This window comes from Chelonoidis abingdonii, chromosome 5 (assembly GCF_003597395.2).
Source record: "Chelonoidis abingdonii isolate Lonesome George chromosome 5, CheloAbing_2.0, whole genome shotgun sequence".
Taxonomy (NCBI): Eukaryota; Metazoa; Chordata; order Testudines; family Testudinidae; genus Chelonoidis; species Chelonoidis abingdonii.
Window position 1 is genome coordinate 687,977 of NC_133773.1, and position 25,312 is coordinate 713,288.

A 25,312-nucleotide genomic window follows, 5' to 3' on the forward strand; every position below is an offset into this window, starting at 1 on the left:
GGCCAAAAAATATGCACTTGCGATGAAATGTTCTCTGAGCTCATGCAGTCCTCCCACACTGAAAGAGCTCAGCAGGATGCCTGGAGGCAGATAATGTCAGAGTCCAGGAAACCACCATATGAACAGAAGGACAGGCGGCAGGCTGAAGATAATAAGTGGCAGGCTGAAGATGATAGGTGGTGTCAGTTTGCTGACAGAAGGCAATGCTAAGGCTACTGGAGGAACAAACTGATATGCTCCGGCATACGGTTGAGGGTCAGGAAGGCAGCTTGATCACAGACTGCCACTGCAGCCCCAGTGTAACCAACAGCCCTCCTCCCCATGTTCCATAGCCTCCTCAACCAGACGCCCAAGAACACAGTAGAGGGGCCTCTGGGCACCCAACCACTCCACCCCAGAGGACTGCCCAAGCAACAGAAAGCCTTCATTCAATAAGTTTTAAAGTGCAGTGTGATCTTGTCTTTCCCTCCTCCCCCACCCTTCCCAGGCTATGTTGGCAGGCATCCCCCTTTTTGTGTGATGAATTAATCAAGAATGCATGAATGTGAAGCTACCATGACTTTATTGACTCTGCAAGTGGTGATCGAAGGGGGGAGCTGAAAGTGGTTAGCTTACAGGGAAGTAGAGTGAACCAAGCATGGGGAAAGCGCTCATCAAAGAGAAACAAAGAAAACTTTCACACAGTAGCCTGGCCAGTCATGAAACTGGTTTTCAAAGCTTCTCTGATGCGCAGCGCGCACTCCTGTACTCTTCTAACAGCCCTGATGTCTGGCTGCATATAATCAGTGGCCAGGTGATTTGCCTCAACCTCCCACTCTGCCATAAATATCTCCCCCTTACTCTCACAGAGATTGCACTGGTCTACAATTTTTGAGAAGTCGTCTGCTTCAGAGATAAAATGTGCTATTTATTATGTATTTTGATATGCTGAATTCAAATATGACAGTTAAAACAACTGATTGGCTACTGTTTCTAAAATATATTTAAGTTTTCACATTTTATGTCTATGTATATTGTGTAGATAGTAGAGTTTTAATCATAAATTGTAAACCTAGGTCTTTTCATGTGTTTACGGTTGCTTTACATGATAATATTTCACCTGTCCTGTTTATGTAACACTTTAAAAATCAGCAAAAGGTATATAAATAACAATTTATTATGAAACAAAAGGCAAAAACTATTATGTACATAGTTAGTCCTATTCAGTGTCTACTCGGCGCTTCTTGGCTTTGTTCTTGTATTCATGTAAATGAGCATCTCTTGCACTGTCCAGCAATAGTCTGCAAGCATTGATGGGCTCCCTCCCATTTGCCCTGATACGTTTCTCCATTGTTGCAATGTCCTGGTGAAATCGCTTGCCGTGCTCGTCGCTCAGTGCTCCGCAGTTCTTGGAAAAAAATTTAATGAGTAGTGCAAATATATCTGTAGGAATGTTGAAACAAGGCTTTTGTAGCCGTGAGGAGGTTCCACCAAACAACCTGTAGTTTGTCTGCCTTGTTGTTTCTGAGAAAATTTATTGCCACTAACTGGAAGGCTTTCCATGCCGTCTTTTCCTGCCACGCAGTGCATGGTCAAATGCATCCCTCAAGAAGTTCATGAATCTGAGGGACCAAAAAGACAACTTTCCTTTTACTTAGCTTCACTTAACCTGGAATTTTCCACGGAGGTACTTGAAAGCTGCTTGTGTTTTGTCAAGGCTTCGAAAGTTTTCATCAGTACCCAGCTGATGTTTAAGGGTGGTAACAATCTTCCTTGACTTGAACAAGTGGTGGATGCTGAACACTTTCTTCCCAGGATCCAGGACTGTCGGAGTGGTTAAGCTTCTGATTAGTGGGAATCTCTTGCATGACTATCCCATTCGCCAGAGAAAACAGCAGTACTTTTTTGTATCCAGTCTCAGACGCAAGCAAGAGAGCAATAACCTTCAAATAGACGCACAAAGGCTGCCACTGATGTTGGTCATAGGTTATGCACCTCAAAAGTGTTTCATGTTGTCATAGGTTTCCTTCATATGGACTGCATGACAACTGGAATTATGGCAAACATTGCCATTAATGCAGCAAAACAGCTTCATGACTCGTTTCGATGAATCAATGAACAGTCTCCACTCAATCTGGATCTGAACGATGTTGAGGCTGCATTAACCATCCGATGTTGTTGCAGGCTACAAGATCACCTTCCAGATGAAGAAGAATGACAAGATCCCTTTGACGGTCACGGAAACATAGAACCTAACATCACCTGCCCAGGAAATTCACTGCTGTAGTCTGGCGCCCAACAGCTAAACTAGAGCCAATCAACAATTTTATGCATCATGTTCGTTCCAGTGACCCCAGAATAGTAAAGTTTGACTACATTTATTTCAGAAGCATTTTGGCTGTAGACAATGTTGTGGAGTGCACAGCCACATCAAGCAATAACAATGGAATATTGGTTTCACTGAGACTATCCGAGTCAGTAAACTGCACACAGCGTGTTTGTTAATGTCCAATCCCATTCTACCACCAGTTCTGCACTTGCTCAGCCTATAGTTGAACAAGCTACCTGACTACTGTCCCAGGCTGCCTGTGTATACGGCTCATTGAGCCATGGCATATAAGGGGTAGACTGGAATCCTCAAAAGGATAATACTATAGGCATTGACAACATCCCCAATGGTTATTTCTGGTCTGGGAAGAAAGTCCCTTGCTGTGCTTTTGAAACGACCAAGATCCTGAAGATGCGAGCGTCATGTACCTTTCCTGGCCATCCAACATTGATGTTGGTGAAACATTCCTTGTGATCCACCAGTGCTTGCAGCACCACTGAAACGTACCCCTTTCAGTTTATGTACTCGCTGCCTTGGTGCTCTGGTCCCAAGATAGGGATATGGGTTCCATCTATCGCCCCACCCCAGTTAGGGAATCCCATTGCAGCAAAGCCATCCACTATGACCTGCACATCACTACCCTTGATATCAGCAGTTCTTTGATTGTGTTGGCTATGTGGATCACAGCAGCCCCCAGAGTAGATTTGACCATTCCAAACTGATGACTGACTGACCGGTAGTTGTCTGACTTTGCAAGCTTACAGAGCACTATCGCCAGTCACTTGTGAACTGTGAGGGCTGCTCTCATCTTGGTATTCTTGCGCTTCAGGTCAGGGGAAAGCAAGTCACAAAGTTCCATGAAAGTGCCCTTACGCATGTGAAAGTTTTGCAGCCACTGGGAATCATTCCAGACCTGCAACACTATGGAGTCCCACCAGTCTGTGCTTGTTTCCTGGGCCCAGAATTGGCGTTCCACAGCTATAACCTGCCCCATTAACAGCATGATGTCCACATTGTAGGGGCCTGTACTTTGAGACAAGTCTGTGTCCATGTCTATGTCCTCATCACTCTCGTCACTGTGCTGCCGTCACCTACTCACTGGGTTTTGCTTTTGCAGGTTCTGGTTCTGCATATACTGCAGGATAATGCGCATGGTGTTTACAGTGCTCATAATTGCTGCGGTGATCTGAACAGGCTCCAGGCTTGCCATGCTATGGCTTCTGCGTTGAAAAAAGGTGTGAAACAATTGTCTGCTGTTGCTCTGATGGAGGGAGGGGTGACAGAAGACATGACTTACGTGGAATTAAAATCAATAAAGGTAGGGGCTGTATCGAGGAGAAGCACACACAACAGCACCCTCAAGGATTGAACTCAAAACCCCGTGATTAGCAGGCCAATATTCAAACCACTGAGCTATCCTTCCCGGAAGCAGGGAGAGGGGAGCAAAGGAATACAAAATAAATCTGGTCTTTTTCTTATTTTGATCCACTCCATCTCTTTTATATATCTGAGGCTGGCAGCAGATGGTGCAGTACGACTGCTAGCCATCCTCGTCTCCTGGTTGCTCCCCAGAAGATGGTGCAGTACGACTGCAGGCAGGACTGAATCTCCATGAGACGAAACTTAAAAAGAGAATGACCTCGAGTCACTTCCGTTTATGTCCAGGTGCCCCTGACAGACCTCATCAAGGTCTGCCAGCAGTATCCATGTCTGTCCAGGTGCCCCTGACAAACCTCACCGAGGTCGGCTAAAATAGCACCCAGGAGACGATGACGATGGCTACCAGTCATAATGCACAGTCTGCTATCAAAAGGCAACAAGCTGCTGCTGTGTAACAATGCAGTCCCACATCTGCCAGCACCCAAGAGACATATGGTGATGGTGAGCTGAGTGGGCTCCATGCTTGCCGTGGTATGACATCTGCACAGGTAACCCAGGAAAAAAGGTGTGAAACAATTGTCTGCTGTTGCTTTCATGGAGGGAGGGAGAGGGGGGCTGATGACATGTATCCAGAACCTCCTGCGACAATGTTTTGGGCATTGGGATCTCAACCCAGAATTCCAATGGGCGGTGGGAGACTGCAGAAAGTGTGGGATAGTTACCCACAGTGCAACTCTCTGGAGGTCGACGCTAGTCTTGGTACTGTGGCCGCACTCTGCCAAGTTAATGGTCTTAATGGTCTTAAGTGGGGACACACACAATCAACTGTATAAAATCAAATTCTAAAAGTTCAACTTCTATAAATTCAACCTAATTTCATAGTGTATACATACCCCTAATATGGCCGTTCTTATGTTCTAGGATCTGAGGCTAAAATACAGAGAGAACAAATTAAAAGAAATTAATGAGACAAGTTGAATGTCTTCATTTTGGTAGTGCCTGGTGAAATACATCCTAGAATACTCAAAGAGATGATGAGGAGATTGAGCCACTAGCTATTGTCTCTGAGAACTCATGAAAGATGGGAGAGATACTTGCTACAGAAACAGAAGAGATTTTTCTATTGATGTTGTTAATTTACTTCCTCAAGAAGTGATAGCCAGGTCAATGGATAAATTCTTCCAATGACAAGCTTTGTTCTACACTAAAAGTTAGGTCAACCCAGTCACATTGCTCAGGGGTATGAAAAGTCCACATATTTAGATTTACGTACTGCAAGGCCTTCACTGTGGTAAGTCCACAGCTGATGCTCTTCTGCCTGCACCTCTCATTCTCGTAGAGTACAAGAGTTAACGGGAGAGCGCTCGGTGATCGATTTATCGCATCTATACTAGATGCGATAAATCGACCCCCACTGGATCGATCGCTAGGTGGGCTGGTGCCAGAATTGGAAATGCATGCCCTCTATTGCCCAACCACAGTTAGAGAAACCCATTTGTGCAAAGCCAGCCATAATGTCATGTACGTTATCCAGAGGCACGGTTCTTCTGAGCAGGATGTGATTAATGGCCCTGCAAACTTCCATCAACACGATTCCAACAGTTAACTTTCCTACTCCAAACTGGTTAGCAACCGATCAGTAGCTGTTTGGACTTGCCAGCTTCCAGATTGCAATAGCCTTTCACTTTTTCCATGGTATTCTTGCCAGCAAGTTAAAGAAGTATGGGCTGGATGAATGGACTATAAGGTGGATAGAAAGCTGGCTAGATCGTCAGGCTCAACAGGTAGTGATCAACAGCTCCCTGTCTAGTTGGCAGCCGGTATCAAACGGAGTCCCCCAAGGGTCCATCATGAGCCGGTTTTGTTCAAGAATCTTCATTAATGATCTGGAGGATGGCATGGACTTCACTCTCAGCAGTTTGCAGAAGACATTAAACTGGAGGAGAGGTAGATACACTGTGGAGGGTGGGATAGGATACAGAAGGACTAGACAAAATTAGAGGATTGGGCCAAAAGAAATCTGATGGTTCAGCAAGGACAAGTGCAGAATCCTGCACTTAGGAAAGAAGAATCCCATTCACTCTTACAGACTAGGCCAATGGCTAGGAAGCAGTTCTGCAGGAAAAGGACCTAGAGTTACAGTGGACGAGAAGCTGGATATGAGTCAACAATGTGCCCTTTGTTGCCAAGAAGGCTGATGGCATTTTGGGCTGTATAAAGTAGGGCATTGCCAGGCAGATGAGAGGAACTAATCAATTCCCCTCCATTCGACATTGGTTGAAGGCCTTCATCTGAGTTACTGTGTCCAGTTTTGGGCCCCACACTACAAGAAGGATGTGGAAAAATTGGAAAGAATCCAGTGGAGGGCAACAAAAATGATTAGGAGGCTGGAGCACATGACTTATGAGGAGATGCTGAGAGAACCGGGATTGTTTAGTCTGCAGAAGAGAAGAATGAGGAGGGATTTGATAGCTGCTTTCAACTACCTGAAAGGGGGTTCCAAAGAGGATGGATCAAGACTGTTCTCAGTGGTACTTGATGACAGAACAAGGATTAATGGTCTCCAGTTGCAGTGGGGGAGGTTTAAGTTGGATCTTAGGAAAATCTTTTTCACTTGGAGGATGGTGAAGCACTAGAATGGGTTCCCTAGGGAGGTGGTGGAATCTCCTTCCTTAGAGGTTTTTAAGGTCAGGCTTGACAAAGCCCTGACTGGGATGATTTAGTTGAGGATTGGTCCTGCTTTGAGCAGGGGGTTGGACTAGATACCTCCTGAGGTCCTTTCCAACCCTGATATTCTATGATTCTCTGATTCTCCACCAGAAGGGCAGCTTTCAATCTCATGTCCTTGTGCCGTAGGGTGGGGGTGAGCTCCTCACACGGTCCTATGAAAGTGGTTTTTCTCATCTGAAAGTTCGGCAGCCACTGCTCATCATCCCAGACTTGCTTGACAATGTAATCCCACCCCTCAGTTCTTGTTTTTCAATCCCAAAACCGGTGTTTAACAATGGTAAGCATGTCCGTAAATGCCACAAGCTAGTTCGTTTTGTAAGCGGTATGCAAATCGATATCATCGTCGACATCTCACTGTCACTTTGTAGCTTAAGGAGTAACTCAACTGCCAAACATGACATGCTGGTGAGACTTGTCAGCATGTTCCTCAGCATCTTGGGCTCCATTCCCACAGACCAAAAGGGAAGACAGAGTGTGCTGCACAAAAACCATTGAAAGATGGCGCCAAATGTGTACAGAAACACAGGGATTGCTGGGATGTGAATCGGTGCATCACAGGACATTGGGACAGGACCCAGAATGCCTCACAACCCTTGCCCTGCTTCCCACAAGCCACAGCACCAGAATGGGAAGAAGTGCTCTGTGGGATAGCTGCTCATAATGCACTGCTCCCAATGCCACTGCAAATGCTGCAAATGTGGCCATGACAGTGTAAACACATGACAGTGCTTTCCCTACTGCACTCTCCAAAAGCTGGTTTAACTCACAATGCTCTACATCTGCAAATGTAGTCATGCTCTTAACTATGCTGAGCGAACTGGAGTGAGACATCCACAAGTCCTGTTCATCCACCCAGCAAAAACTCTCAGCCAGGCTCTCATCACCTCGTGTCTCGATCACGGCAGAATCCTTCCCTCCGGCCTTGACTAATGCAACCTTACCCTGCTCAGATCCAGTCCTCTGCACAGACAGAGACAGGCCAAGAGCAGAGGTAGATCTGTGAGCAAGTACCTCTGCCTTTATCACAGACCCTTGGGTCACTGCTGAGAGAAAACTGGGCAATGGCTGGGGAAGGGGAACAGTTTCCACCAGGAAGCCATTACTGGGTATCTGAGTGTTACATGGAGGGGGCTCATTTAGCCCTGTCACCTTTTAGTGGGGCAGGAGGTTGTGATAACTGTAGGAATATTTGATAACATCATTATGAACTCTATGTATGACTCAGTTCATGTATATGTCAAGGAGCATTCCATATGCTTTATGAAAATGTGCTTATGAATATGAACATGACATAACTGGAATATGCCTTATGCAAAATACCCCATACAACCTACCATTATAAAAGATAATAATCTGCTATATGGTTATATTCTATTTCTGTGCATGCATTATTCCTGTATTAGAAGTTAGAAATATGAAATATAACCCTGTTTTTACTGATATAGACATGCTAAGTGGGGGCCATTGAGGGTGCTTCAGAAACTTAATGAGTGCAGAAAGAGACAATGGCTGTGAATGAACTTGTTCTTCCTGTATTCCAGCTCATAGGAGGGGGCTGGGAGCCCCCACAAGGACATGTGTTTAGGTCACCTGGTGCAGGAATCCATCTTAGAGGCTGGATTTTTCCACAAGCAGGGGAAAAAATGTTTAACCTAGAAGACAAAGGAGTCCCACCTTGGGCAAAAGCTATATAAATGTGAGAAGCCAAACAATAGGGGCCACCAGTCCTGAGAACACCCCTGTTTACCATCTAAGATGTCTGTTGCAAACAACTGAAACTGAAGGATTGGCCTAAGACTGTGAGGTTTCCAGTCTGTGAAAGAAGCTGCTGAAAAGAACTTGCGGGTAAGAAATGATTATTTGTAACAAGTTTCTCTAGTATATTAAGCTTAGTTGGTGTGTTTTGTTTTATTTTGCTTAGTAACTTACTCGGTTCTGTCATTACTTAAACCACTTAAATCCTACTTTTTATTCTTAATAAAATCATATTTGTTTATTAATAAACCCAGTGTACATAATCATTACAGGGTGGCCTAACAGCTTTGCATATCTCTCTTTCATTGATAAAGAGGGTGAACAATATGAGCTTACTCTTTATGATACTTTATGCAGAGTAAGAGATTTTTCTGGGGTTTAGATCCCACTGGGGCTGGATATCTTGCTGAGCTGGTTTCAGTTAAGATCTGGATCTGTGTTGCAGGCTAGCGTGTCTGGCTCAAGAAGACAGGGTACTGGGGACCCAGGCTGGCAGAGAAACCAGGCTCGGTTGCAGTTTCAACATATCAGGTGACAGTCCCACAGGGTTTCTGTGACCAAAACCATCACAGTACGCTTGGTATCCCTGCCCAGTGGGGTGGGGGAAAGGGCTGATTTCCTTCCTGGGGCAAGGGAGCGAAAGGACAGGTGTCTGTGTCACATGATTTCTGAGTTGTCACCACATGGCTTAGAGGGAATGGGCTGGAACCAGACACACCCTGCACAGACTATGGCAGAGCTAGGGACCAGGCCATTAACACTTAGCTAAGGGTGTGTCAACGCTATAGCAGCTGCAGCGGCACAGCTGAGCCAAGAAGAGAAACCCCCTATTAGCATAAGTAGTGTCTACTCTGAAGTACTACAATGGTGCAGATGCAGCTCTGCCCATGTAGCGTTTCAAGCAAAGACAAGTCCCTAGAAGTGTTTACAACAGAGCTTAAGTCGGTTTAACTACATCTCTCAGGGGTGTGGATTTTTCATACCCCTGAGTGACATAGCTACATCAACTTAAGCTTTAGGTGTAAACTAGGCCCAAGTGCCACCGTGAAAGGAAGCTAAGCACCAGTCAGGGCTGCAGGGAAGCATCTGTCTCTGCTTGTAATTCACAAACCTGAACCCGCTCCTGGTATTAGGCATCTGAGCCAGGTCAGAAATTTTCCAAGCAAACAGAAGACTCTCAATCTATAGGTACCTTTGAAAATCTGTCCCTTGCCTTAGGCAAGTGCCCAACTTGTCAAGATAAGGCCTGGGAGGAGGTAGACAAAGTGACTTTTCAAGGTAGATCAGACTTTTACTTTGCCTTTTGGCAATGAGGAACAGCTACAGTCCTGGTTATGAAAGCAGAGCCCTGGTGCTTACAGTTTATGATGCCCATAAAATTTAATTCATCTCCAAAGTACAAGATTTAATAACTAAACAAATGAATATTCAATACAGCTTTGAACTTTGCACTAAGCAAATGATCCGACATCCAGCAAAAAATGAAACTAGTCTAATCTCAATGACCAAACTCCACAGGCTCACTGATAAACAAAGAGATGACAGAGCAATCATGACACTAGAACGCCAGAAGCCTAAATGACAAGGCTGTGATATTTAATTGTTTCCTGGACATGTTTTGTATTCATATACCTGAATTTGTGTTAGAGAGTGTAACAGAACAACTATCCAAACCATTCATTCAATGATGTAGTGCAAAAATCATCCCAAAACAACAATCAAGATCTCCCCTTCCTTTGCATCTCCCCTTGCCTCCCACAAAATCTACCCTGTCTTTCTTAGCTGTCCGGTGGCATTTACAGCATGCCCAGAATGCCAAGATATTCAGGCAATTTCAGACCAATGAGCACCCTGCCAGCGCCTCTGCTTTTATACCAAGTGGGGAAGGGGCTGTGTCTCCATTCACCTCTCATGGAGCAGAGTCATGGCAAGTGAGGTGAGGTGTCTCTCAGGTAGGAGGGTCTCAGAGCATTGAAGGCTCTCCATGTCTAAACCGGCACTTTAAACATCACATGAAAGCCAATGGGCAGCCAGTGCAGATACAGATCCCTGTGCACTGATGCTAAAGAGCCGCATTGACGCTGGGTGGGGTCTGACCCAATATCATTGTTTGTCAGTTTCTCTACAGACCATGAAGCTTGCTGCCACATCCTCTACTGTAAATTCCTCACCTGATCAATTTATCCACACCAGGTGATGTGAGGGCAGACGACCAGGAGTGCAAGGAAACAATGAGACAATAATGGTCAGCATGACAGCTTGTCATAACAGCACAGCAACACTCTCACCAAGGTCAAGTTTTCTGTAGACATCTTGTCAAAAAAGAGTTTTAAGGAGGGATTTGGAGGAGGTTAATGAGGTAGCTGTGTGGGTGTTTAAGAGGGGCTCCTCCTAATTGAGTGCGGCAGCCTGGGAGAAACCACAAAGTTGTTTGTTTGAAAATGTAACAAGTGGACAATGGAGACTGGCAGCATGGGCTGACGGGAGGGGAACATCAACAGCTTGTTAGCAAATGAGAGGTGACAGGTAGAGTGGGGATCAGAGGTGCCCAGAGGGGGGTAGAAGAGGGGCAATTTGCCCCGGGCCCCACAGGGGCCCCCATGAGAGTTTTTCGAGGGCCCTGGAGCGGGGTCCTTCACTCGCTCTGGGGGCCCCGGAAAACTCTCACGGGGCCCGGGCCCCCGTAGCTTCTTCTGCTCTGGATCTTTGACGGTGAGGGGCCTTTCCGATCCAGGGTGGAAGGACCTCCCCTCTGCCTAATTACCGCCAAAATGGGACCCGCCGCCTAAGTGTGGGGTCTTCGGCGGTAATTCGGCGGCAAGGGGCCCCCACTGCAGGTCTTCGGGGCACTTCGGCGGTGAGTCCCAGAGTGGAAGGATCCCCCGCGGCCGAATTACCACCGAAGTGGGGCCCTCCGCCGCCAAAGACCCCAGGTCCATTGAATCCTCTGAGTGGCCCTGGTGGAGACTTGTGATGAAAGGCCTTGAAAGGCCTTGGGGTGGAAGGGATAGCTCAGTGGTTTGCGCGTTGGCCTACTAAACCCACAGTTGTGAGTTCAGTCCTTGAAGGGGCCATTTGGGGATTGGTCCTGCTTTGAGCAGGGGGTTGGACTAGATGATCTCTTGAGGTCCCTTCCAACCCTAATATTCTATGAAAATGGAGACACACAACTTATGTTTGATGTAATAGAGGAAAGGGAGCAAGTAGATGGATTAAAAGAGACGGGGTGACATAGCAACAGGTAGGAGAGTGATCTTTGCAGCATCATTCTGAATGGATCTGAGCAGGGCAGGGTTGCATTAGTCAGGGCCCAAGAGAAGAATGCTGCCATGATCGAGACACAGGACGATGAGAGACTGGCTGAGAGTCTCAGCTGGGTGAGTGAACAGGACAGCCTGACAGGCAGTGTTAGCAGAAGCCTTGTCACTGATGTTGCTGCAGCATGGAGAAGGCTACAGGACCAGCCGGCACGAGCTAAACGCTTTCCAATAGGAGGTATGAACACCTGTGAGACAATCACTGGGCTAACAATGTAACTGGAAGTGGAAGGAACAGGAAGCCAAAGGAGGCTCAGAAGAGAAGCTCCAAGGGGGAGCCAAGGCTGAGCAGTGAAGGCTGTGGGGAACTCCCAACTCCTGCTGTCAGCCTGTGGTGCTTTGTAAGGAAAGAATGAACACAGGTGAAGGGGTAACAACCTGGGATGTGTTTGTGATTGTGACACCACACGAACTGGCCAGGCAGGGACATGCACTGGGTAGTGATAGAAGCGCCCTGTGGCAGGCTGTATTTAGGGATGTTAAACAGAAAGAATCAGCAGCATTTAGCCCACAGCCTGGTTGTGATGACCTAGAAAGAGCAGCGAGTTGAAGATGATGCCCAGGTTACAGACCTGAGTTCCAGGCAGAATGGGGGTGTTGTGCCCAGCGATTGAGAACGGATGTAATGGGGAGACATTTAGGCGAGAGCTAGGTTATGAGCTCTGTCTTAGCCATACTGAGTGAACTGCTGTTGAGACATCCAGGAGTCCTATTTGTCCACCAAGCAGAAACTCTCAGACAGATTCTTGTCATCTTGTGTGTCGATCACAGCAGCATCCTGCTCTCTTGCCTTGATTAATGCAACTTTTCCCTGCTCAGATCCATTCCTCTGGACAGAAGGAGACAAGCCGAGAGAGGAGATAGATCTGTGAGTCAGCAGCACAGTCTTGGGGCAGAAAAAGTGCCTCTGTCTTTATCACAGACCCTGGGTAACTGCTGGGACACAGTTGTGCAATGCCTGGGCAAGGAGAGCAGCTTCCAAAGGGGAGCCATTACTGGGCATCTAAGAGTGTCAATGGAGGGGCTCATTTAGCTCTATCAACTTCTGATGGGGTAAGAGGATGTGAGGGATGGGGGGATATTGGTAATATATATATGAACTATATGTATGACTCTGTACCCATCCATTTGGCATCACTGCCAATGGGAAAAGGGCTGATTTCCTCCCTGGCATGAGGGAGGTAAGGGACAGGTGTCTATGTTACATGTTTGCTGAGTTGGAACCAGACACACTTTGCATGGACTATGGACGAGCTAGGGACCAGACCATTAATGCTTAGCTAAGAGTGTATCTACAGCTGGGCCACCGCAGAGCAGATACTTTCCCCAGAGCCCCAGCTCAGAGACATTACAGTCAAAGGGGCCATTCTGAGCACACAGAGCCCCGTGGAGAGGGCGAGGGGTGGCAAGTGAGACTCTGGGGACATGGTCAGGCTTTTAACCCTTTTTATGGCCAATTTGTCTCTTCTGGAAAAATCCCCAGGAAATTCAGCTGTCCTGGGAAGAGATGTCGTGTCAGAACTGGAGACTCTATGTAACCATCTCACTGTGTAGAGAGGCAGGTCAGTCTGGCTTTTTGTGCATTTCTCCTTGCACAGCTAAGTACAGAGTCACAACTAATGACCCCAGAGACAGTAGTTGGAGGATATTTCTCTCAGGAGGTTGCTGCTGTCCTCCACTGGCTCCACAATTCTCCACACCCACTGCCGGTGTTCACAATCTCTCTGCTGACAGAATTTTCATTTACTATTTGTAACGCTAACAGCCACCAGTGATGGATTATGTGACCCTCCCAGTTTTGGTGCCTCTGGGCCCCAAGGGTATGGGGGGCCCAAATGTTCTTTGTGTCTAGGGTCCCAGTAAATCTTAATCCACCACTCATGAGCATGGACCAGGATCCCATTGTGTTAGGAGCTGTATGAACACACAACAAACAGACTATCCCTGTTTTCTTTTTCTGGTTCTAAGTTGTCTTTGTTGCATTACAGTTTGACCAGCATTGACTGTTACAATGAAGGAGAAAGCCGTGTTATAACGAGCGAGGGTGGGGGGGGAGAGAAAGAGAGAGAGAGAGACAGGAGCCCCGGGGAGAGCTGGTTAAAACTTGGAATTTCCATTGTATGGAGAATGTTGACATATTGACATTTGATTTTGACCCAATTCAGAATGAAAACAAGTGTGTGTATGTGTCTGTATGTCTTGTGTGTGTGTGCACGCATGTGCATATACACATATTTGGAATGGCTGATGAAACAGTTTTAGAAAAATTCACTGTTTTCAAATTTTTTTATGTTTTTTTACATTATTTCATGCATTTCACTACTACTGACATCATACTATTTAAAATATTCTCTTTTTCTTTTATAAAATCATGAAAGGCAGCTGCTACTTAGTACTGGTGGAAACTTTTTATCTTTTCTAGATCAAAATATCTCCTGTGTGTGATATATTGAAACTGTTTAACTTATTAATGAAATAAAATGATTCTGTCACACCCCAGTTCCAGCCTTGGGCACGCCCTACTCCCACCTCGCTCCAGCCCTTTACTGACCTTCTCCAGCCTGGCCTCCACCTACTGTTCCCCCACCCACTCGCTGTCCCAGACCTTAAGACTGATCACGCGGCTTTGACTTCTGGTCAGCACCTGGACTCCAGCTATGCTACTGATTCTGGGTTGTCTACAGACTCTGATCACAGTTCTGATGCTGGTCTGGCACCAGATCTCCATTCCAGGGCTACTCTCATCCCAGTCCCAACCCTACATCCAGCATTGACCTCTACCGCAACCTGACTACTGTGAGGTAACATCTGACAGAAGGAACGGGGCAGCTTCTCGGGTTAAACAAATCCATCAATACAAGTGAATGGAATAACAGTGTAGAAAAGGGGTCCCCTAGCCCAAATGAGCAGTCAGAAGTCTCACTAAGAGTTCTATAGGATTCAAATGCAGAAACTTCTTGATGTGATCCAAATAGGCCTACCCTCTTCAATCAAGAAGCGATCATTTGTTTGATTCTCCTGAGAGACAGTGAATTTCTTTAACCAAGAGTCCTTTAGGGAGAAGAACCTTGGGTTTAGACCTTTGAATTCAAAATCCCAACTATAAGCAGCCTTGGGAAAGACAGAGATCCTGCAGATCAGAGATATCAAGAAGAAATCACCACCACACAGAGACAGTCCCAGGTCACTTGAAGGAAGAGAGAGAATCCCAATCTATTTAAAGCGTAGAGGGGTTAGGAAATCAGTGTTTATCGCTAGCAGATTCCATGGGGACTGTCTGTGCTTTGAAGGAAGTCAGAATTTGGTCAAGGATAGAGCAAATACTGCTTTTCTAGAATATTGAATCATATGGAGTTCAGATTTTTGTCCAGATATTTGCACAGGAAGGATTTGTACCTTGTGGCTATGCAGAATTGATAAACTTAAAAATGTCATTGATATTACAGAGATATCCTGATTTCAAACAGCATCTGGGAACATTAAGAGCAAGAGAGGAAAGAGGCAGCACTGAAGTAGCCTTAAAATTTTAAAATCTTTCTCCTAAAAACAAAAATGGGACAAGGTTATAGGATTTAAATGTGACAGATGGACCTAGGTGCTTGATTTAGTTGTCTCTTCACCTACATACAGAGTATGTCACTGTAAGAAGATATTTTGTTTGTTTTATATGTTACAGCTTATTTCATCATTACCCACGAAAGTTCATGCTCCAATACATCTGTTAGTCTATAAGGTGCCACAGGACTTTTTGCTGTTTTTACAGATCCAGGCTAACACGGCCACCCCTCTGATACTTAGCTTACTAAAGTTATCTTGCTGTTGCTTAAAAGAACTCACATTGAGTTCATCATTGTCTTGCTCTGTACATAGCTAATTTATGAAATTGTATTTCTTGTGTCATCATATCTGTGTGAGAGTTTCTCATCTGATGATTAGTTCTCATCCTATCTGAATACTAATTTTACTCTCTAAATGTAAGTTCTACTGAAAACTGACTAATAATATCTATCACCACTGATCAGTTATCTGCTCTATTTAATTCATTCTTGCCCCCTCCCCTGTGGCTGGTCTGCATATGCAAATTTGTGTGAGTGCCTGCGTGAGAGACACCTCAGATCTCTCTCTGCCTCTGAGATCAATACACTGTGTGTGTGAGAGGAAATCTGCTCCCAACATCATGGAAGTCTTCATCTGTGTATGCTGTACATGCTAGAATCTTTTTCTGCGCTGACTTTGATTGGATTAGGTGTCTCTAACTACAGAAGTTATTCTGTGTGAATACCATATACTTTCAAACTATTCTCGTTTCCATTGTGGGGTGGTAACTTACATTTTTATTGGTGTGCCATTCTAGCCCGTGAAAGCCTATGCTCAGATAAATTTGTTAGTCTCTAACCTTATGGAGATGTCTACACTACAGGATTATTCCAATTTTACAGAAACTGGTATTTGGAAACAGATTATATAAAGTCGAGTGCACGCAGCCATACTAAGCACATTAATTTGGTGGTGTGCGTCTATGTACCGAGGCTAGCGTCGATTTCCGGAGCGTTGCACTGTGGGTAGCTATCTCATAGCTATCCCGTAGTTCCCACAGTCTCCCCCACCCCTTGGATTTCTAGGTTGAGATCCCAAAGCATGATGGGGCAAAAAACATTGTTGCTGGTGGTTCTGGGTACAGCCTCACACCTCCCTCCGTGAAAGCAGCGGGCAGACAACCATTTCGCGCCTTTTTTCCTGGGTGAATTGTGCAGACGCCACACCACGGCAAGCATGGACCCTGCTGAGCTCAAGACAGCAATCATGGACATTTTAAACACCTCGCGCATTCTCGTGCAGTCTATGCTGAACCAGGACCTGAAAAGCCAGGCTAGGAGGAGGCGGCTACGGCAGAGTGACGATGAGAGGGATGAGGACCTGGACACAGAATTCTCTCAAACCGTGGGCCCCGGTGCATCGGAGATCATGCTGGTAATGGGGCAGGTTCTAGCTATTGAACGCTGATTTTGGGCCAGGGAAACAAGCACAGACTGTTGGGACCACATAGTGTTGCAGGTGTGGGACGATTCCCAGTGGCTGCAAAACTTTTGCATGCGTAAGGGCACTTTCATGGAACTTTGTGACTTGCTTTCCCCTGCCCTGAAGCGCCAGAATACCAAGACGAGAGCAGCCCTCACAGTTGAGAAGCGAGTGGCAATAGCCTTCTGGAAGCTTGCAATGCCAGACAGCTACCAGTCAGTCGGGAATCAATTTGGAGTGGGCAAATCTACTGAGGGGGCTGCTGTGATGCAAGTAGCCAGAGTAACCACTAAGCTGCTGCTACAAAAGGTTGTGACTCTGGGAAACGTGCAGGTCATAGTGGATGGTTTTGCTGCAATGGGATTCCCTAACTGTGGTGGGGTGATAGATGGACCTCATGTCCCTGTCTTGACACCAGTGTACCAGGGCACCCAGTACATAAACCACAAGGGGTACTTTTCAATGGTGCTGCAAGCACTGGTGAATCACAAGGGACGTTTCACCAGCATCCATGTGGGATGGTAGGGAAGGGTTCATGACGCTCGCGTCTTCAGGAACACTATGCTGTTTAAACGGCTGCAGCAAGGGAATTACTTCCCAGACCAGAAAATAACTGCTGGGGACATCGAAAGGCCTATAGTTATCCTTGGTGACCCAGCCTACCCCTTGATGCCATGGCTTATGAAGCTGTACACAGGCAGCCTGGACAGTGGTCAGGAGCTGTTCACCTACAGGCTGAGCAAGTGCAGAATGGTGGTAGAATGTGCATTTGGCCGTTTAAAGGCGCGCTGGCCCACATTATTGACTCGCTCAGACCTCAGCCAAACAAATATCCCCATTGTTATTTCTGCTTGCTGTGTGCTCCACAATCTTTGTGAGAGTAAGGGGGAGACCTTTCTGGAGGGGAGGGAGGCTGAGGCAAATCACCTTGCCGCTGATGACGCACAGCCAGACACCAGGGTGATTAGAAAAGCAAACCAGGAAGTGGTGCGCATCAGAGAAGCTTTGGAAACCAGTTTCATGAATGGCCAGGCTATAGTGTGAAAGTTCTGTTTGTTTCTCCATGATGAACCACCCCCCTCCATTGATTCATTCCCTGTAAGCAACCCACCCTCCTCCTTTGATTACAGCTTGCTTTCTAAGGAAATAAAGTCACTCTTGTTTAAAAATCATGTATGTTTTATTAATTAATTATAAAAAGAAAAAGAGGGAGAGAACTGACAAGGTAGCCCGGGTGTGGTTTGGGAGGAGGATAGGAGAGAAGGAAAAGATCATTAAAAATTTCAGAAGAATGACAGCCTTTTGGCTGGGCTGTTCACTGGAGTGGAGTGGACGGATGCACAGAGCCTCCCCCTACGCATTATTACACGTCTGGGTGAGGAGGCTAAGGAACACAGTGAGGGGGGAAGGTGGTTATACAGGGGCTGCAGCGGCACTCTGTGATCCTGCTGCCGTTCCTGAAGCTCCACCAGACGCCGGAGCACGTCAGTTTGATCACGCAGCAGCCCCAGAGTTGCATCCTGCCACCACTCATCTCGAGCGTCTCTCCTCTCATCTTGAGTGTCTCTCCTCTCCTCACGTTCGTCCCTCCTCTCCTCACGTTCATCCCTCCTCTCCTCACAATCACTGGCATCTTTCTTGTGCTTTGATACCATGTCCTTCCACTTATTCAGATGAGCTTTTTCATTGTGGGTCACTTCCATGATTTCTGAGAACATTTCGTCTCGCATCTTTTTTTTTCGCCACCTTATCTGAGATAGCCTTCGGAACGGAGGAGGGAGGCTTGCAGAATTTGCAGCTGCAGGAGGGAGGTTAAAAAGGGAGAGAAGTGTTTAAAAAGATACATTTTACAAAGCAATGGTTATACTCTTTCACGGAGAACAACACTATTCACCTTACATAGCACATGTGATTTCACTGTAAGGTTGCATTTTGCATCCTAATATTGAGTGCCTGTGGCTCTGGTGTTTAGAGATCTCACAGACGCAGGTCCAGGCAGCAGAATTCGGCTTGCATGCAGCCATGGTAAGCCATTGTCTGTCAGGTTCTGCACCCTTCATATATCCTGCGCCCTCCTTTCCCAAATACCAAGCAAAGCCCGTTGAGTGCTGCTTCTTTCCTGTTAACATGCAGCAGTAGACCTCTCCTCCTTCATTTCTCTGGGATGATCGCTTTTCTCCTCCCCCCACCATGTGGCTGGCATCATGGAAGATCCCTGCTAGCCACACACACACATACCCTGCATGGCTGGTATTAGGGAAGATTCATGCTAGCCAAAAGCAAAACAGCTCTGCGCCAATCCACCCCCTCCTCCCCCGCCGCTTGGCTGACTGCAGGGAAGGATTTTTTTTCAGCCACAGGCAAACAGTCCAGTGGGAAAGGCCACCTCTGTCCCCTTAATTAAATTCCCGTATTTCAACCAGGTTACCATGAACGATATCACTCTCCTGAGGATAAGACAGCGAGATAAAGAACGGATGTTGCTTGAATGCCAGCAAATACTGGGACCATACGCCGCCAGGCTTTGTCATGCAATGATACCAGATTACTTGCTACTAGCATGGCGTGGTCAAGTGTCCTACCATGGAGGACGGAATAAGGCTGCGCTGCCCAGAAACCTTCTGCAAAGGCTTTTGGAGTACCTCCAGGCGAGCTTCATGGAGATGTCCCTGGAGGATTTCCGCTCCTTCCCCAGACATGTTAACAGACTTTTCCAGTAACTGTACTGGCCACGAATGCATCCCAAGTCCTCTTACGAATTGAGGGTTAGTGTGGCCACAAATCATCGGTCATGTGCCTCCAGGGTGTATCCACAGTGCACCATTGGTAGACCGCTCTGGAGAGCAAAGCATCTGAACTCGGAATGCATCTGGCAGGTAAAGAAAAAAGCCCCGGAACCTTTGAATTTCATTTCCTGTTGGCCATAACCCGCGTGAGAGCTTCACCAGCACATGTGTGAAACCCACGCAGAAGTCTCATCAGCCAACGGGTTAAAAATGCGAGCTGCCAGATCGAGAAGAGCTTCCAGCATGGATCGCACGGGAGGTAACTGGATCTTGACGCTGTATGAGAGGATTCCGAGCTACAGAACTCCGTTTCGCAAAAGACGAATGAAAAACATTTGAAAAAAATCTCTAAGAAGATAACAGATACAATCGCACGAGAGGAGACAATCATTAACAACATCATCGGATTGGAATAGAGCACAAAGCAAATCATATAACAATCAATATAGCCAAGAAATTAAAACAAAGATACAGATACAGGATCAGAAGATATAAACCAAAGAACAGTCTCAAGCAAACAATACAAATAAATAATTGAGAAAAAAATAAACTAAAATCAAGAATCATATAAGACAACAAACACCATAATAACACAAGAACTAAAAAAATAAACATAAGATAATATAAGCAACATATATCACAAAAAAATAACAGTAAAAACACCACTCACAAAGAACGATGTCAAAAATCGACACAGATAACACATTAATAGGAACACAAAAATACAAAGGAAATAAAAAAAAACAAGAATCAAAACATATAGGACTCACTAGAACTACAGCAACAAGAGAAAAGAACAATAGATGATACAAAACGTAAAAAACACAAGATCTCAAGATAAAAAAGAAATTAGCATCTAATACATATAGTGAGATGCAACATGTGCGAGCGCGATCAAAACAATGAAAGGATATTTACAGGAGAGTCGATCGAGATGGGGGGGGGGCGCATGGAGAGGGCCTGCAGGCGGGAGGGGAGAGGAGGGGGAGGGGGGGAGGGGGGAGAGGGGGCGGTGGCGGGGACGGCGGGGTGGTAGAGGGAAAGCGTCGTGGCAAATGTAGAGGAGGGAGGAGCAGGGTGGGCGGGGCTGGAGAGGGGGAGGGGGGGGGGCAAGGGAGGGGGAGGGTGGGGAGGGGGGAGGGCGGAGGGGGGGAATGCGGGCAGGGGTTGGGCGGGAGTGAGGCATGGGCGTGCATTCGGACTGGATACTAGGGGGTGAGGGGGGGGACGAGGAGGAGTGGGGGGAGGGGACAAGATGGGGGTGTGGGTAGTGCGGGGGTAGCGGGGAGAGCAGGGGCGGGAGGGGAAGGCGAGGAGGAATGTGGGGAGTGGCGCGGGTGTGAGGATGATTCGCCGGATGTAATGCGTGAGGACAGTAGGCGTCATCTCAGGGGTAGGGGTCGGACAACGTCGTGCTTTTTTCTGGGCTGGAGTTCTGCGGTTTCGCTGTGTTCGACGAGCGTTGATTCATTGATGGCCCTGAGGCTTGATCGTGTGAAGGTCGCTTGTGTTGTCAGGCTGTCGGTCACGACCGGGATCGTATCTCACCACCGCCCCCGTTGGACACAACCTTGCAGCCAATCCCATGACGCACGGGCCAGTACCCACACCTTTGTAGCGCAGTTAGTGTCGACGGCTCTTGCATCGCGCCCCTCAGATTGCCACTGGTCCGACGAGAGGTCTGCCCTTGCGCAGCTCCAGGCATTAGCACCCGCTTCTCCTGTGAGGCTGCCTCGGTCTTGATACTGGGCGCTCAGGGCAGGGAGCAGTCACAAAGTTCCATGAAAGTGGCCCTTACGCATGCAAAAGTTTTGAGCCACACTGGGAATCGTCCCACACGCAACACTATGTGGCCAACAGTCTGTGCTTGTTTCCGGGCCAAAATCAGCGTTCAATGCTAAACCTGCCCCATTACAGCATGATCTCCGAATGCACCGGGGCCCACGGTTTGAGAGATTCTGTGTCCAGTCCTCATCCTCTCATCGTCACCTGCCGTAGCCGCCTCCTCCCTACCTGGCTTTTCAGGTCCTGGTTCAGCATAGACTGCACGAGAAATGCGCGAGGTGTTAAAATGTCCATGATTGCTGTGCGTCAGCAGGGTCCATTGCTTGGCTCGTGGTGGCGTACTGCACAATTCACCCAAGGAAAAAAGGCGCGAAATGGTTGTCTGCCCGCTGCTTTCACGGAGGGGTGTGAGGCTGTACCAGAACCACACCAGCAACAATGTTTTTTTCCCTCATGCTTTGGGATCTCAACCTAGAAATCCAAGGGGGGGAGACTGGGAACTACGGGATAGCTATGAGATACTACCCACAGTGCAACGCCCCGGAAATCGACGCTAGCCTCGTACTAGACGCACACCACCAAATAAATGTGCTAGTATGGCTGCGTCACTCGACTTATATATAACTGATTCCAAATACCAGTTCTGTAAAATTGGAAATAATCCTGTAGTGTAACATCTCCAAATAGTAGAGACAAATTTATCTGAGCATAGGCTTTCACGGGCTAGAATGGCACACCAATAAAAATGTAAAGTACCACCACAATGGAAAGAGAATAGTTTGAAGAGTATATGGTATTCACACAAAGACAAACTTCTGTAGTTAGACACCTAATCCAATCAAAGTCAGCGCAGAAAAGATCATCGCATGTATCGATACACAGATGAAGACTTCCATGATGTTGGAGAGCAAGATTTCCTCACACACACAGTGTATTGATCTCAGAGGCAGAGAGAGATCTGAGGTGTTCTCACGCAGCACTCACACAAATTGCATATGCAAACCAGCCAGGGGAGGGGCAAGATGAATTAAATAGAGCAGATAACTGATCAGTGGTGATAGATATTATTAGTCAGTTTTCAGTAAGAACTACATTAGAGAGTAAAATAGTATTCAGATAGGATGAAACTAATCATCAGATGAGAAACTCTCACACAGATAAATGATAACACAAAGAATCAATTACTCAAATTAGCTATACAGAGCAAGACAATGATGACCAATAGTTTAGCACACAGCAAGATAACTTTAGTAAGCTAAGTATCAGAGGGGTGGCCGTTAGCCTGGTCTGTAAAACAGCAAAAAGTCCTGTGGCACCTTATGACTAACAAGATGTATTGGAGCATGAACTTTGTGGGGTAAATGAGAATAAGCTGTAACAATAAAACAAACAAATATCTTCTTACTGACAGATACCTATGTAGTGAAGAGACAACTAATCAGCAACTAGGTCCATCTGCACATTTAATCCTATAAACCTGTCCCACTTTTGTTTTAGGAGAAGATTTAAAAATTTAAAGGCACTTCAGTGGCCTGCTTTTCCCTCTTGCTCTATATGTTCCCAGATGCTGTTTGAAATCAGGATATCTCTGTAATACAAGACATTTTAAGTTTATCATTCTGCATACCACAGGTACAAATCCTTCCTGTGCAAATATCTGGACAAAATCTGAACTCCATATGATTCAATATTCTAAAAGCAGTATTTGCTCTATCCTTGACAAATTCTGACTTCCTTCAAAGCACAGACAGTCCCCATGAATCTGCAGCGATATACACTGATATCCATAACCCTCTACGCTTTAAATAGATTGGGATTCTCTCTCTTTCCTTCAAGTGACCTGGGACTGTCTCTGTGTGGTGGTGATTGTCTTCTTGATATCTCTGATCTGCAGGATCTCTGTCGTTTCCAAGGCTGCTTATAGTTGGATTTGAATTCAAAGGTTAAACCCAAGGTTCTTCTCCCTAAAGACTCTTGTTAAAGAAATCACTGTCTCCAGGAGAATCAAACAAATGATCGCTTCTTGATTGAAAGGGTAGCGCTATTTGGATCACATCAAGAATTCTGCATTGAATCCTATAGAACCTTCAGTGACTCTGACTGCTCATTTGGGCAGGGACCCTTTCACACTGTTATTGCCATTCACTTGTATGATGGATTGTTTAACCGAAGCTGCCCCGTTCCTTCTGTCAGATGTTACCTCACAGTAGTCAGGTTGCGGTAGAGGTCAATGCTGGATGTAGGGTTGGGACTGGGATGAGAGTAGCCCTGGAATGGAGATCTGGTGCCAGACCAGCATCAGAACTGTGATCAGAGTCTGGACAACCAGAATCAGTAGCATAGCTGGAGTCCAGGTGCGACCAAAAGTCACCACTGTATCAGTCTTAAGGTCTGGACAGGAACAGAGTGGGGGGAACAGAGGTGGAGGCCAGGCTGGAGAACAGTCAGTAAAGGGCTGGAGCGAGGTGGGAGTAGGCGTGCCCAAGGCTGGAACTGGGTGTGACAGAATGCATTTTATTCATTAATAAGTTAAACAGTTTCAATATATCAAGCACAGGAGATATGTATCAGAAAAGATAAAAAGTTTCTCACCGTACTAATAGCAGCTGCTTTCATGATTTTATAAAAGAAAAAGAGAATATTTTAAAATAGTATGAGTCAGTAGTAGTAAATGCATGAATAAGTAAAAAAACATAAAAAAATTGAAAACAGTGAATTTTTCTAAAACTTGTGTGGGCATCAGCCATCACAAATAGGTCGTAATATGCACTGCAACGGGCCACACCACACAAACATACACAAGACACACAATACACACTGGCATTTCATTCTGAATTGGGGTCAAAATAAACAATAAACAATATTCAACATTCCAGACAATGGAAATCCAGTTTAACCAGCTCTCCGGGGCTCCCTGTCTCCCCTCTATCTCCCAAAGCTCTTTCTCGCCCCCCACCCTCGGCTCGTTATAAGCAACGGATTCTCCCTTTCACGGTACAGCGAAGGCTGCAAATCTGAATGCAAGGTACAACTTAGAACCATGAAAAGAAAACAGGGATAGTCCTTTGTTGTGTGTTCATAACAGCCCTAACAATGGTCCTGGTCCATGCCACATGAGTGTGGATTAAATTTACTGGGACCTAGACAACAAAGAACATTGGGGCCCCAGACCCTGGGGCTAGAGGCAGCGACAAAACTTGGGAGGCTCATCATAACCAGTCACGGTGGCTGATTACGTTACAAATAGTAAATGATTCCTGTCATGCAGTAGAGATGCGGAACACCGGCAGCTGGTGCTGGAGAATGTGAGTAAGCCAGAGTGGAAACGGGACAAGACACATATAACACTCCTGAGGAGAAAAAATCCGCCACATATTCCTGTCCTGGGGTCATAGTTGTTGAACTCCTGGTACTTAGCTGGGCAAGGAGAAATCACAAAAAAGCCGCAGACTGACAGTGCCCTCTACATCAGGTGGAGATGTTAGACAGAGTCTCCACAGTTCTGACACGACATTGTCTCCCAGGAATGCCTGAATTTCCCAGGAAGATTTTCCAGAAGAGACAATAATTACTAAAGCCATAAAATAAAAGCCTGACCATTGCCCCAGAAGTCCTCACATAAAGTTATGCCACCATTCACTGACCTCCGGCCCTCTCCCAGGACTGGGGCTCGGAAACAGTTTTAGAAAAAATTTCACTGTTGTTCAATTTTATGTTTTTTTACATTATTTCATGCATTACTACTACTGACATCATACTATTTAAATATTCTCTTTTTCTTTTATAAAATATGAAAGGCAGCCTGCTACTTAGGTACGGTGGAAACTTTTTATCTTTTCTAGATCAAAATATCTCCCCTGTGCTGTGATATATTGAAACTGTTTAACTATTAATGAAATAAAATGATTCTGTCACACCCCAGTTCCAGCCTTGGCAGCGCCTACTCCCACCTCGCTCCAGCCCTTTACTGACTTTCTCCAGCCTGGTCCTCCTAATGCTGTCTTCCCACCCACTCGCTGTCCCAGACCTTAAGACTGAATACGCGGCTTTGACTTCTGGTTCAGCACTGGACTCCAGCTATGCTACTGATTCTGGGGTTGTCTACAGACTCTGATCACAGTTCTGATGCTGGTCTGGCACCAGATCTCCATTCCAGGCTACTCTTCATCCCAGTCCCAACCCTTACATCCAGCATTGACCTCTACGCGAACCTGACTACGTGAGGTAACATC

General features: G+C 46.2%; 1 protein-coding gene across 1 annotated transcript in view; it reads right to left on the reverse strand.

The window, feature by feature from the left end:
* Positions 1-17,792: 17,792 nt before the first annotated feature.
* Positions 17,793-25,312, reverse strand: part of LOC142046878 (uncharacterized) — a 783,739-nt gene continuing 776,219 nt past the window's right edge. Inside the window, exon 2 of the mRNA XM_075066241.1 lies at positions 17,793-18,307. Coding sequence (XP_074922342.1) covers positions 17,793-18,307 — 515 coding nt within the window. The remainder of the gene's footprint in view (positions 18,308-25,312) is intronic.